General features: G+C 64.0%; 1 protein-coding gene across 1 annotated transcript in view; it reads left to right on the top strand.

The window, feature by feature from the left end:
* trpc2b (transient receptor potential cation channel subfamily C member 2b) overlaps positions 1-14,625 on the top strand; it is a 73,216-nt gene that overhangs the window by 54,808 nt on the left and 3,783 nt on the right. Inside the window, exon 12 of the mRNA XM_063052991.1 lies at positions 5,278-5,404. Coding sequence (XP_062909061.1) covers positions 5,278-5,404 — 127 coding nt within the window. The remainder of the gene's footprint in view (positions 1-5,277; positions 5,405-14,625) is intronic.

The raw sequence follows: 14,625 nt of genomic DNA on the forward strand, positions 1-14,625 counted from the left end.
TTTAGAGTCAGTTAAAATGTTGATAGGACACTGTGGGCTGAACGACCGGGACCGTGCTGGAATGTCTCATGTTGCAACTCTACAAAACACTGGTGAAGCTGTTCTGGTGCAGTGACTGCTCTGGAGACAGTGCAGAGGGGATGAGTATGTGATGGAGGTGTATATGAGGCTGAGAGAGGAGGTCCATAATCAGAAAGTTTTCCTATGACAGGGCTACCTAAAACAAGGTGTCAAGTCAGTTTAAAGTGAGAGAAAGCTTTAAAGCATGAAGATTTTTCACACAAAGGATAGTTGCTATCTGCAGATCTCTGCCAGGGGAGTTGCTGGAATCAGAAGGGCGGAGGGGTGGAACTGAGGGAATGGGGCGAGGGGGGGTTTAGCGAGGGGAGGTGAGAGGAGGGTGTGAGGTGTGGGAGTGGAGCTGGGCTCGGTGCGATTCAGGACGGGTCAGAGGGTGCAGGCAGACTGGGTTCGAGGGGGGGGTTTAGCGAGGGGAGGTGAGGGGAGGGTGTGAGGTGTGGGAGTGGAGCTGGGCTCGGTGCGATTCAGGACGGGTCAGAGGGTGCAGGCGGACTGGGTTCGAGGGGGGGGTTTAGCGAGGGGAGGTGAGAGGAGGGTGTGAGGTGTGGGAGTGGAGCTGGGCTCAGTGCGATTCAGGACGGGTCAGAGGGTGCAGGCGGACTGGGTTCGAGGGGGGGTTTAGCGAGGGGAGGTGAGGGGAGGGTGTGAGGTGTGGGAGTGGAGCTGGGCTCGGTGCGATTCAGGACGGGTCAGAGGGTGCAGGCGGACTGGGTTCAGGGGGGTTAGCGAGGGGAGGTGAGAGGAGGGTGTGAGGTGTGGGAGTGGAGCTGGGCTCGGTGCGATTCAGGACGGGTCAGAGGGTGCAGGCGGACTGGGTTCGAGGGGGGGGTTTAGCGAGGGGAGGTGAGGGGAGGGTGTGAGGTGTGGGAGTGGAGCTGGGCTCGGTGCGATTCAGGACGGGTCAGAGGGTGCAGGCAGACTGGGTTCGAGGGGGGGGGTTTAGCGAGGGGAGGTGAGGGGAGGGTGTGAGGTGTGGGAGTGGAGCTGGGCTCGGTGCGATTCAGGACGGGTCAGAGGGTGCAGGCGGACTGGGTTCGAGGGGGGGGTTTAGCGAGGGGAGGTGAGGGGAGGGTGTGAGGTGTGGGAGTGGAGCTGGGCTCGGTGCGATTCAGGACGGGTCAGAGGGTGCAGGCGGACTGGGTTCGAGGGGGAGGGGGGGTTTAGCGAGGGGAGGTGAGGAGAGGGTGTGAGGTGTGGGAGTGGAGCTGGGCTCGGTGCGATTCAGGACGGGTCAGAGGGTGCAGGCGGACTGGGTTCGAGGGGGAGGGGGGGGTTTAGCGAGGGGAGGTGAGGGGAGGGTGTGAGGTGTGGGAGTGGTGCTGGGTGGGTTTGAGCTGGGCTCGATGTGATTCAGGACGGGTCAGAGGGTGCAGGCGGACTGGGTTCGAGGGGGGGGTTTAGCGAGGGGAGGTGAGAGGAGGGTGTGTGGTGTGGGAGTGGAGCTGGGCTCGGTGCGATTCAGGACGGGTCAGAGGGTGCAGGCGGACTGGGTTCGAGGGGGGGGGTTTAGCGAGGGGAGGTGAGGGGAGGGTGTGAGGTGTGGGAGTGGAGCTGGGCTCGGTGCGATTCAGGACGGGTCAGAGGGTGCAGGCGGACTGGGTTCGAGGGGGGGGTTTAACGAGGGGAGGTGAGAGGAGGATGTGGGGTGTGGGAGTGGAGCTGGGCTCGGTGCGATTCAGGACGGGTCAGAGGGTGCAGGCGGACTGGGTTCAGGGGGGTTAGCGAGGGGAGGTGAGGGGAGGGTGTGGGGTGTGGGAGTGGAGCTGGGCTCGGTGCGATTCAGGACGGGTCAGAGGGTGCAGGCGGACTGGGTTCGGGGGGGGTTTAGCGAGGGGAGGGTGTGGGGTGTGGGAGTGGAGCTGGGCTCGGTGCGATTCAGGACGGGTCAGAGGGTGCAGGCGGACTGGGTTCGAGGGGGGGTTTAGCGAGGGGAGGTGAGGGGAGGGTGTGGGGTGTGGGAGTGGAGCTGGGCTCGGTGCGATTCAGGACGGGTCAGAGGGTGCAGGCAGACTGGGTTCGAGGGGGAGGGGGGGGTTTAGCGAGGGGAGGTGAGAGGAGGGTGTGAGGTGTGGGAGTGGAGCTGGGCTCGGTGCGATTCAGGACGGGTCAGAGGGTGCAGGCGGACTGGGTTCGGGGGGGGGTTTAGCGAGGGGAGGTGAGAGGAGGGTGTGAGGTGTGGGAGTGGAGTTGGGCTCGGTGCGATTCAGGACGGGTCAGAGGGTGCAGGCGGACTGGGTTCGAGGGGGGGGTTTAGCGAGGGGAGGTGAGGGGAGGGTGTGGGGTGTGGGAGTGGAGCTGGGCTCGGTGCGATTCAGGACGGGTCAGAGGGTGCAGGCGGACTGGGTTCGAGGGGGGGGTTTAGCGAGGGGAGGTGAGGGGAGGGTGTGGGATGTGGGAGTGGAGCTGGGCGGTGCGATTCAGGACGGGTCAGAGGGTGCAGGCGGACTGGGTTCGAGGGGGGGGTTTAGCGAGGGGAGGTGAGGGGAGGGTGTGAGGTGTGGGAGTGGAGCTGGGCTCGGTGTGATTCAGGACGGGTCAGAGGGTGCAGGCGGACTGGGTTCGAGGGGGGGGTTTAGCGAGGGGAGGTGAGGGGAGGGTGTGGGGTGTGGGAGTGGAGCTGGGCTCGGTGCGATTCAGGACGGGTCAGAGGGTGCAGGCGGACTGGGTTCAGGGGGGGTTAGCGAGGGGAGGGTGTGGGGTGTGGGAGTGGAGCTGGGCTCGGTGCGATTCAGGACGGGTCAGAGGGTGCAGGCGGACTGGGTTCGAGGGGGGGGTTTAGCGAGGGGAGGTGAGGGGAGGGTGTGAGGTGTGGGAGTGGAGCTGGGCTCGGTGCGATTCAGGACGGGTCAGAGGGTGCAGGCGGACTGGGTTCGAGGGGGGGGTTTAGCGAGGGGAGGTGAGGGGAGGGTGTGGGGTGTGGGAGTGGAGCTGGGCTCGATGTGATTCAGGACGGGTCAGAGGGTGCAGGCGGACTGGGTTTGAGGGGGGGGTTTAGCGAGGGGAGGTGAGGGGAGGGTGTGGGGTGTGGGAGTGGAGCTGGGCTCGGTGCGATTCAGGACGGGTCAGAGGGTGCAGGCAGACTGGGTTCAGGGGGGTTTAGCGAGGGGAGGTGAGGGGAGGGTGTGGGGTGTGGGAGTGGAGCTGGGCTCGGTGCGATTCAGGACGGGTCAGAGGGTGCAGGCGGACTGGGTTCGAGGGGGGGGTTTAGCGAGGGGAGGTGAGAGGAGGGTGTGGGGTGTGGGAGTGGAGCTGGGCTCGGTGCGATTCAGGACGGGTCAGAGGGTGCAGGCAGACTGGGTTCGGGGGGGGGTTTAGCGAGGGGAGGTGAGGGGAGGGTGTGAGGTGTGGGAGTGGAGCTGGGCTCGGTGCGATTCAGGACGGGTCAGAGGGTGCAGGCGGACTGGGTTCGAGGGGGGGGTTTAGCGAGGGGAGGCGAGGGGAGGGTGTGGGGTGTGGGAGTGGAGCTGGGCTCGGTGCGATTCAGGACGGGTCAGAGGGTGCAGGCAGACTGGGTTCAGGGGGGGGGTTTAGCGAGGGGAGGTGAGGGGAGGGTGTGGGAATGGTGCTGGGTGGGTTGGAGCTGGGCTCGGTGCGATTCAGGACGGGTCAGAGGGTGCAGGCGGACTGGGTTCGAGGGGGGGGTTTAGCGAGGGGAGGTGAGGGGAGGGTGTGGGGTGTGGGAGTGGAGCTGGGCTCGGTGCGATTCAGGACGGGTCAGAGGGTGCAGGCAGACTGGGTTCAGGGGGGGGGTTTAGCGAGGGGAGGTGAGGGGAGGGTGTGGGAATGGTGCTGGGTGGGTTGGAGCTGGGCTCGGTGCGATTCAGGACGGGTCAGAGGGTGCAGGCGGACTGGGTTCGAGGGGGGGGTTTAGCGAGGGGAGGTGAGGGGAGGGTGTGGGGTGTGGGAGTGGAGCTGGGCTCGGTGCGATTCAGGACGGGTCAGAGGGTGCAGGCAGACTGGGTTCAGGGGGGTTAGCGAGGGGAGGTGAGGGGAGGGTGTGGGGTGTGGGAGTGGAGCTGGGCTCGGTGCGATTCAGGACGGGTCAGAGGGTGCAGGCAGACTGGGTTCAGGGGGGGGGTTTAGCGAGGGGAGGTGAGGGGAGGGTGTGGGAATGGTGCTGGGTGGGTTGGAGCTGGGCTCGGTGCGATTCAGGACGGGTCAGAGGGTGCAGGCGGACTGGGTTCGAGGGGGGGGTTTAGCGAGGGGAGGTGAGGGGAGGGTGTGGGGTGTGGGAGTGGAGCTGGGCTCGGTGCGATTCAGGACGGGTCAGAGGGTGCAGGCAGACTGGGTTCAGGGGGGGGGTTTAGCGAGGGGAGGCGAGGGGAGGGTGTGGGAATGGTGCTGGGTGGGTTGGAGCTGGGCTCGGTGCGATTCAGGACGGGTCAGAGGGTGCAGGCGGACTGGGTTCAGGGGGGTTAGCGAGGGGAGGTGAGGGGAGGGTGTGGGGTGTGGGAGTGGAGCTGGGCTCGGTGCGATTCAGGACGGGTCAGAGGGTGCAGGCGGACTGGGTTCGAGGGGGGGGTTTAGCGAGGGGAGGTGAGGGGAGGGTGTGGGGTGTGGGTGTGGAGCTGGGCTCGGTGCGATTCAGGACGGGTCAGAGGGTGCAGGCAGACTGGGTTCAGGGGGGGGGTTTAGCGAGGGGAGGTGAGGGGAGGGTGTGGGAATGGTGCTGGGTGGGTTGGAGCTGGGCTCGGTGCGATTCAGGACGGGTCAGAGGGTGCAGGCGGACTGGGTTCGAGGGGGGGGTTTAGCGAGGGGAGGTGAGGGGAGGGTGTGGGGTGTGGGAGTGGAGCTGGGCTCGGTGCGATTCAGGACGGGTCAGAGGGTGCAGGCAGACTGGGTTCAGGGGGGGGGTTTAGCGAGGGGAGGTGAGGGGAGGGTGTGGGAATGGTGCTGGGTGGGTTGGAGCTGGGCTCGGTGCGATTCAGGACGGGTCAGAGGGTGCAGGCGGACTGGGTTCGAGGGGGGGGTTTAGCGAGGGGAGGTGAGGGGAGGGTGTGGGGTGTGGGAGTGGAGCTGGGCTCGGTGCGATTCAGGACGGGTCAGAGGGTGCAGGCGGACTGGGTTCGAGGGGGGGGTTTAGCGAGGGGAGGCGAGGGGAGGGTGTGGGAATGGTGCTGGGTGGGTTGGAGCTGGGCTCGGTGCGATTCAGGACGGGTCAGAGGGTGCAGGCTGATGCTATCGTTCCTGTTGCAGGTGAACTCGGGTGCGGGTGGGAACCAGGCCGAGGGTCGGGAGGCCTACCGTTTACAGGTGATCAAAACCCTGGTGCAGAGGTACATCGAGACGTCCCGGCAGGAGTTTGCGGAGAAGCAGAGGAAAGGTGAGGAGTCGATGGGTGCTGCCCACCCACAACCGACCCCCGACTCGGGGCCCACAGGCCGCTCAGCCCGTCCACTTACTGCAGCTCCCCACATTCCTCACCCCTAACCCCACACTCGCTGACCTCCGGATCCCGCTTGATCTGTCCCCAACCCCTCCATCACAAACACCGAAACCAGCCCACGTCCCAAGGCCTGGGGCCTGTCCTGGGGCACAGAGAGAGCATCGTGCTGGGAGGGGTGGCAGTTCTGGAGTCACTGCATTTTGAGTGTGGTAGTGAGTGAGGGAACACCACTCGGCTGGATGTTCACTGCAGTGTTGTGCTGTGAATGGAGCAGGCTGAGGGCCGCTTTGTGGGAGAGTCAGTACTGAGGGAGCTCCACGCTGTGGGAGGGGGTACTGAGGGAGCTCCACGCTGTGGGAGGGGGTACTGAGGGAGCTCCACACTGTGGGAGAGTCAGTATTGAGGGAGCTCCACACTGTGGGAGGGGGTACTGAGGGAGCTCCACGCTGTGGGAGGGGGTACTGAGGGAGCTCCACACTGTGGGAGGGGGTACTGAGGGAGCTCCACGCTGTGGGAGAGTCAGTACTGAGGGAGCTCCACACTGTGGGAGGGGGTACTGAGGGAGCTCCACGCTGTGGGAGGGGGTACTGAGGGAGCTCCACGCTGTGGGAGGGGGTACTGAGGGAGCTCCACACTGTGGGAGGGGGTACTGAGGGAGCTCCACGCTGTGGGAGAGTCAGTACTGAGGGAGCTCCACACTGTGGGAGGGGGTACTGAGGGAGCTCCACGCTGTGGGAGGGGGTACTGAGGGAGCTCCACACTGTGGGAGGGAGTACTGAGGGAGCTCCACACTGTGGGAGAGTCAGTACTGAGGGAGCTCCACGCTGTGGGAGGGGGTACTGAGGGAGCTCCACACTGTGGGAGAGTCAGTACTGAGGGAGCTCCACGCTGTGGGAGGGGGTACTGAGGGAGCTCCACACTGTGGGAGGGGGTACTGAGGGAGCTCCACGCTTTGTGGGAGAGTCAGTACTGAGGGAGCTCCACGCTGTGGGAGGGGGTACTGAGGGAGCTCCACGCTGTGGGAGGGGGTACTGAGGGAGCTCCACGCTGTGGGAGAGTCAGTACTGAGGGAGCTCCACACTGTGGGAGGGGGTACTGAGGGAGCTCCACGCTGTGGGAGAGTCAGTACTGAGGGAGCTCCACGCTGTGGGAGGGGGTACTGAGGGAGCTCCACACTGTGGGAGAGTCAGTACTGAGGGAGCTCCACACTGTGGGAGGGGGTACTGAGGGAGCTCCACACTGTGGGAGAGTCAGTACTGAGGGAGCTCCACACTGTGGGAGGGGGTACTGAGGGAGCTCCACGCTGTGGGAGGGGGTACTGAGGGAGCTCCACACTGTGGGAGAGTCAGTACTGAGGGAGCTCCACGCTGTGGGAGAGTCAGTACTGAGGGAGCTCCACACTGTGGGAGAGTCAGTACTGAGGGAGCTCCACGCTGTGGGAGAGTCAGTACTGAGGGAGCTCCACGCTGTGGGAGAGTCAGTACTGAGGGAGCTCCACGCTGTGGGAGAGTCAGTACTGAGGGAGCTCCACGCTGTGGGAGAGTCAGTACTGAGGGAGCTCCACACTGTGGGAGGGGGTACTGAGGGAGCTCCACGCTGTGGGAGGGGGTACTGAGGGAGCTCCACGCTGTGGGAGAGTCAGTACTGAGGGAGCTCCACGCTGTGGGAGGGGGTACTGAGGGAGCTCCACGCTGTGGGAGAGTCAGTACTGAGGGAGCTCCACACTGTGGGAGGGGGTACTGAGGGAGCTCCACGCTGTGGGAGGGGGTACTGAGGGAGCTCCACGCTGTGGGAGGGGGTACTGAGGGAGCTCCACGCTGTGGGAGAGTCAGTACTGAGGGAGCTCCACACTGTGGGAGGGGGTACTGAGGGAGCTCCACACTGTGGGAGGGGGTACTGAGGGAGCTCCACGCTGTGGGAGAGTCAGTACTGAGGGAGCTCCACGCTGTGGGAGGGGGTACTGAGGGAGCTCCACGCTGTGGGAGAGTCAGTACTGAGGGAGCTCCACGCTGTGGGAGGGGGTACTGAGGGAGCTCCACACTGTGGGAGTGGGTACTGAGGGAGCTCCACGCTGTGGGAGGGGGTACTGAGGGAGCTCCACGCTGTGGGAGAGTCAGTACTGAGGGAGCTCCACACTGTGGGAGAGTCAGTACTGAGGGAGCTCCACGCTGTGGGAGGGGGTACTGAGGGAGCTCCACGCTGTGGGAGGGGGTACTGAGGGAGCTCCACGCTGTGGGAGGGGGTACTGAGGGAGCTCCACACTGTGGGAGAGTCAGTACTGAGGGAGCTCCACGCTGTGGGAGGGGGTACTGAGGGAGCTCCACACTGTGGGAGAGTCAGTACTGAGGGAGCTCCACGCTGTGGGAGGGGGTACTGAGGGAGCTCCACGCTGTGGGAGGGGGTACTGAGGGAGCTCCACACTGTGGGAGAGTCAGTACTGAGGGAGCTCCACGCTGTGGGAGGGGGTACTGAGGGAGCTCCACGCTGTGGGAGTGGGTACTGAGGGAGCTCCACACTGTGGGAGGGGGTACTGAGGGAGCTCCACGCTGTGGGAGTGGGTACTGAGGGAGCTCCACACTGTGGGAGGGGGTACTGAGGGAGCTCCACACTGTGGGAGGGGGTACTGAGGGAGCTCCACGCTGTGGGAGTGGGTACTGAGGGAGCTCCACACTGTGGGAGGGGGTACTGAGGGAGCTCCACGCTGTGGGAGAGTCAGTACTGAGGGAGCTCCACACTGTGGGAGAGTCAGTACTGAGGGAGCTCCACGCTGTGGGAGAGTCAGTACTGAGGGAGCTCCACACTGTGGGAGGGGGTACTGAGGGAGCTCCACGCTGTGGGAGGGGGTACTGAGGGAGCTCCACGCTGTGGGAGGGGGTACTGAGGGAGCTCCACACTGTGGGAGGGGGTACTGAGGGAGCTCCACACTGTGGGAGTGGGTACTGAGGGAGCTCCACACTGTGGGAGAGTCAGTACTGAGGGAGCTCCACGCTGTGGGAGTGGGTACTGAGGGAGCTCCACGCTGTGGGAGGGGGTACTGAGGGAGCTCCACGCTGTGGGAGGGGGTACTGAGGGAGCTCCACGCTGTGGGAGAGTCAGTACTGAGGGAGCTCCACGCTGTGGGAGGGGGTACTGAGGGAGCTCCACGCTGTGGGAGGGGGTACTGAGGGAGCTCCACGCTGTGGGAGGGGGTACTGAGGGAGCTCCACGCTGTGGGAGGGGGTACTGAGGGAGCTCCACGCTGTGGGAGAGTCAGTACTGAGGGAGCTCCACACTGTGGGAGGGGGTACTGAGGGAGCTCCACGCTGTGGGAGGGGGTACTGAGGGAGCTCCACGCTGTGGGAGAGTCAGTACTGAGGGAGCTCCACGCTGTGGGAGAGTCAGTACTGAGGGAGCTCCACGCTGTGGGAGGGGGTACTGAGGGAGCTCCACGCTGTGGGAGTGGGTACTGAGGGAGCTCCACGCTGTGGGAGAGTCAGTACTGAGGGAGCTCCACGCTGTGGGAGGGGGTACTGAGGGAGCTCCACACTGTGGGAGAGTCAGTACTGAGGGAGCTCCACGCTGTGGGAGGGGGTACTGAGGGAGCTCCACACTGTGGGAGGGGGTACTGAGGGAGCTCCACACTGTGGGAGGGGGTACTGAGGGAGCTCCACGCTGTGGGAGGGGGTACTGAGGGAGCTCCACGCTGTGGGAGTGGGTACTGAGGGAGCTCCACACTGTGGGAGTGGGTACTGAGGGAGCTCCACACTGTGGGAGAGTCAGTACTGAGGGAGCTCCACGCTGTGGGAGGGGGTACTGAGGGAGCTCCACGCTGTGGGAGGGGGTACTGAGGGAGCTCCACGCTGTGGGAGAGTCAGTACTGAGGGAGCTCCACACTGTGGGAGGGGGTACTGAGGGAGCTCCACACTGTGGGAGGGGGTACTGAGGGAGCTCCACGCTGTGGGAGGGGGTACTGAGGCAGCTCCACGCTGTGGGAGGGGGTACTGAGGGAGCTCCACGCTGTGGGAGGGGGTACTGAGGGAGCTCCACGCTGTGGGAGGGGGTACTGAGGGAGCTCCACACTGTGGGAGTGGGTACTGAGGGAGCTCCACGCTGTGGGAGGGGGTACTGAGGGAGCTCCACGCTGTGGGAGGGGGTACTGAGGGAGCTCCACGCTGTGGGAGAGTCAGTACTGAGGGAGCTCCACGCTGTGGGAGGGGGTACTGAGGGAGCTCCACACTGTGGGAGGGGGTACTGAGGGAGCTCCACACTGTGGGAGTGGGTACTGAGGGAGCTCCACACTGTGGGAGGGGGTACTGAGGGAGCTCCACGCTGTGGGAGAGTCAGTACTGAGGGAGCTCCACGCTGTGGGAGTGGGTACTGAGGGAGCTCCACGCTGTGGGAGGGGGTACTGAGGGAGCTCCACGCTGTGGGAAGGGGTACTGAGGGAGCTCCACGCTGTGGGAGAGTCAGTACTGAGGGAGCTCCACGCTGTGGGAGAGTCAGTACTGAGGGAGCTCCACGCTGTGGGAGTGGGTACTGAGGGAGCTCCACGCTGTGGGAGGGGGTACTGAGGGAGCTCCACGCTGTGGGAGGGGGTACTGAGGGAGCTCCACGCTGTGGGAGTGGGTACTGAGGGAGCTCCACGCTGTGGGAGAGTCAGTACTGAGGGAGCTCCACGCTGTGGGAGTGGGTACTGAGGGAGCTCCACGCTGTGGGAGTGGGTACTGAGGGAGCTCCACGCTGTGGGAGAGTCAGTACTGAGGGAGCTCCACACTGTGGGAGAGTCAGTACTGAGGGAGCTCCACACTGTGGGAGGGGGTACTGAGGGAGCTCCACACTGTGGGAGGGGGTACTGAGGGAGCTCCACGCTTTGTGGGAGAGTCAGTACTGAGGGAGCTCCACGCTGTGGGAGGGGGTACTGAGGGAGCTCCACGCTGTGGGAGGGGGTACTGAGGGAGCTCCACGCTGTGGGAGAGTCAGTACTGAGGGAGCTCCACGCTGTGGGAGGGGGTACTGAGGGAGCTCCACGCTGTGGGAGGGGGTACTGAGGGAGCTCCACACTGTGGGAGAGTCAGTATTGAGGGAGCTCCACGCTGTGGGAGGGGGTACTGAGGGAGCTCCACGCTGTGGGAGGGGGTACTGAGGGAGCTCCACGCTGTGGGAGAGTCAGTACTGAGGGAGCTCCACGCTGTGGGAGGGGGTACTGAGGGAGCTCCACGCTGTGGGAGGGGGTACTGAGGGAGCTCCACACTGTGGGAGAGTCAGTATTGAGGGAGCTCCACGCTGTGGGAGGGGGTACTGAGGGAGCTCCACGCTGTGGGAGGGGGTACTGAGGGAGCTCCACGCTGTGGGAGGGGGTACTGAGGGAGCTCCACGCTGTGGGAGGGGGTACTGAGGGAGCTCCACACTGTGGGAGTGGGTACTGAGGGAGCTCCACACTGTGGGAGAGTCAGTACTGAGGGAGCTCCACACTGTGGGAGGGGGTACTGAGGGAGCTCCACGCTGTGGGAGTGGGTACTGAGGGAGCTCCACACTGTGGGAGTGGGTACTGAGGGAGCTCCACGCTGTGGGAGGGGGTACTGAGGGAGCTCCACGCTTTGTGGGAGAGTCAGTACTGAGGGAGCTCCACACTGTGGGAGGGGGTACTGAGGGAGCTCCACACTGTGGGAGGGGGTACTGAGGGAGCTCCACGCTGTGGGAGGGGGTACTGAGGGAGCTCCACGCTGTGGGAGGGGGTACTGAGGGAGCTCCACGCTGTGGGAGGGGGTACTGAGGGAGCTCCACACTGTGGGAGGGGGTACTGAGGGAGCTCCACACTGTGGGAGGGGGTACTGAGGGAGCTCCACGCTGTGGGAGGGGGTACTGAGGGAGCTCCACGCTGTGGGAGGGGGTACTGAGGGAGCTCCACACTGTGGGAGGGGGTACTGAGGGAGCTCCACACTGTGGGAGGGGGTACTGAGGGAGCTCCACACTGTGGGAGGGGGTACTGAGGGAGCTCCACGCTGTGGGAGGGGGTACTGAGGGAGCTCCACACTGTGGGAGGGGGTACTGAGGGAGCTCCACACTGTGGGAGGGGGTACTGAGGGAGCTCCACGCTGTGGGAGGGGGTACTGAGGGAGCTCCACGCTGTGGGAGGGGGTACTGAGGGAGCTCCACACTGTGGGAGGGGGTACTGAGGGAGCTCCACGCTGTGGGAGGGGGTACTGAGGGAGCTCCACGCTGTGGGAGGGGGTACTGAGGGAGCTCCACACTGTGGGAGAGTCAGTACTGAGGGAGCTCCACACTGTGGGAGGGGGTACTGAGGGAGCTCCACGCTGTGGGAGGGGGTACTGAGGGAGCTCCACACTGTGGGAGAGTCAGTACTGAGGGAGCTCCACACTGTGGGAGGGGGTACTGAGGGAGCTCCACGCTGTGGGAGTGGGTACTGAGGGAGCTCCACACTGTGGGAGGGGGTACTGAGGGAGCTCCACACTGTGGGAGGGGGTACTGAGGGAGCTCCACGCTGTGGGAGGGGGTACTGAGGGAGCTCCACGCTGTGGGAGGGGGTACTGAGGGAGCTCCACACTGTGGGAGGGGGTACTGAGGGAGCTCCACCCTGTGGGAGGGGGTACTGAGGGAGCTACACGCTGTGGGAGGGGGTACTGAGGGAGCTCCACGCTTTGTGGGAGAGTCAGTACTGAGGGAGCTCCACACTGTGGGAGGGGGTACTGAGGGAGCTCCACACTGTGGGAGGGGGTACTGAGGGAGCTCCACACTGTGGGAGAGTCAGTACTGAGGGAGCTCCACACTGTGGGAGGGGGTACTGAGGGAGCTCCACACTGTGGGAGGGGGTACTGAGGGAGCTCCACGCTGTGGGAGGGGGTACTGAGGGAGCTCCACGCTGTGGGAGGGGGTACTGAGGGAGCTCCACACTGTGGGAGGGGGTACTGAGGGAGCTCCACGCTGTGGGAGGGGGTACTGAGGGAGCTCCACGCTGTGGGAGGGGGTACTGAGGGAGCTCCACACTGTGGGAGGGGGTACTGAGGGAGCTCCACGCTGTGGGAGAGTCAGTACTGAGGGAGCTCCACGCTGTGGGAGGGGGTACTGAGGGAGCTCCACGCTGTGGGAGGAGGGAGCTCCACGCTGTGGGAGGGGGTACTGAGGGAGCTCCACGCTGTGGGAGGGGGTACTGAGGGAGCTCCACGCTGTGGGAGTGGGTACTGAGGGAGCTCCACACTGTGGGAGGGGGTACTGAGGGAGCTCCACACTGTGGGAGGGGGTACTGAGGGAGCTCCACGCTGTGGGAGTGGGTACTGAGGGAGCTCCACACTGTGGGAGTGGGTACTGAGGGAGCTCCACGCTGTGGGAGGGGGTACTGAGGGAGCTCCACGCTGTGGGAGGGGGTACTGAGGGAGCTCCACGCTGTGGGAGGGGTACGCTGTGGGAGGGGACTGAGGGAGCTCCACACTGTGGGAGTGGGTACTGAGGGAGCTCCACGCTGTGGGAGGGGGTACTGAGGGAGCTCCACGCTGTGGGAGTGGGTACTGAGGGAGCTCCACGCTGTGGGAGGGGGTACTGAGGGAGCTCCACGCTGTGGGAGGGGGTACTGAGGGAGCTCCACGCTGTGGGAGGGGGTACTGAGGGAGCTCCACGCTGTGGGAGGGGGTACTGAGGGAGCTCCACACTGTGGGAGTGGGTACTGAGGGAGCTCCACGTTGTGGGAGGGGGTACTGAGGGAGCTCCACGCTGTGGGAGGGGGTACTGAGGGAGCTCCACGCTGTGGGAGTGGGTACTGAGGGAGCTCCACACTGTGGGAGGGGGTACTGAGGGAGCTCCACGCTGTGGGAGTGGGTACTGAGGGAGCTCCACGCTGTGGGAGGGGGTACTGAGGGAGCTCCACGCTGTGGGAGGGGGTACTGAGGGGAGCTCCACGCTGTGGGAGGGGGTACTGAGGGAGCTCCACGCTGTGGGAGGGGGTACTGAGGGAGCTCCACGCTGTGGGAGGGGGTACTGAGGGAGCTCCACACTGTGGGAGGGGGTACTGAGGGAGCTCCACACTGTGGGAGTGGGTACTGAGGGAGCTCCACGCTGTGGGAGGGGGTACTGAGGGAGCTCCACACTGTGGGAGGGGGTACTGAGGGAGCTCCACACTGTGGGAGTGGGTACTGAGGGAGCTCCACGCTGTGGGAGGGGGTACTGAGGGAGCTCCACGCTGTGGGAGGGGGTACTGAGGGAGCTCCACGCTGTGGGAGGGGGTACTGAGGGAGCTCCACGCTGTGGGAGGGGGTACTGAGGGAGCTCCACGCTGTGGGAGGGGGTACTGAGGGAGCTCCACGCTGTGGGAGGGGGTACTGAGGGAGCTCCACGCTGTGGGAGGGGGTACTGAGGGAGCTCCACGCTGTGGGAGGGGGTACTGAGGGAGCTCCACGCTGTGGGAGGGGGTACTGAGGGAGCTCCACGCTGTGGGAGGGGGTACTGAGGGAGCTCCACGCTGTGGGAGGGGGTACATAAGAAATAGGAGCAGAAGTCGGCCATCTGGCCCGTCGAGCCTGCCCCGCCATTCAATAAGATCATGGCTGATCTGGCCATGGACTCACCTCCACCTACCTGCCTTTTCCCCATAATTCTTAATTCCTCTACTATGCAAAAATCTGTCCAACCTTGTCTTAAATATATTTACTGAAGTAGCCTCCACTGCTTCATTGGGCAAAGAATATTCTACAGATTCTGGAAAAGCAGTTCCCCCTCATCTCCGTCCTAAATCTACTCCCCTGAATCGAGGTCATATCCTCTAGTTCTAGTCTCACCTACCAGTGGAAACAACTTTGCTGCCTCTATCTTATCTATCCCTTTCATAATTTTATATGTTTCTATAAGATCTCCTCTCATTCTTCTGAATTCCATCAAGTACAGACCCAGGCGACTCAATCTCTCCTCATAGTCTAACCCCTCATCTCTGGAATCAACCTGGTGAACCTCCTCTGCACCGCCTCCAAAGCCAGTATATCCTTCAAGTAAGGAAACCAGAACAGCGCACACTACTCCAGGTGTGGCCTCACCAGTACCCTGTATAGTTGCAGCATGACCTCCCTGCTCTTGAATTCAATTCCTCTAGCAATGAAGGCCAACATCCCATTTGTCTTCTTAATAACCTGTTGTACCTGCAAACCAACCCTTTGTGATCCATGCACAAGCACTCC

This window comes from Mobula hypostoma, chromosome 7 (assembly GCF_963921235.1).
Source record: "Mobula hypostoma chromosome 7, sMobHyp1.1, whole genome shotgun sequence".
Classification (NCBI taxonomy): Eukaryota; Metazoa; Chordata; class Chondrichthyes; order Myliobatiformes; family Myliobatidae; genus Mobula; species Mobula hypostoma.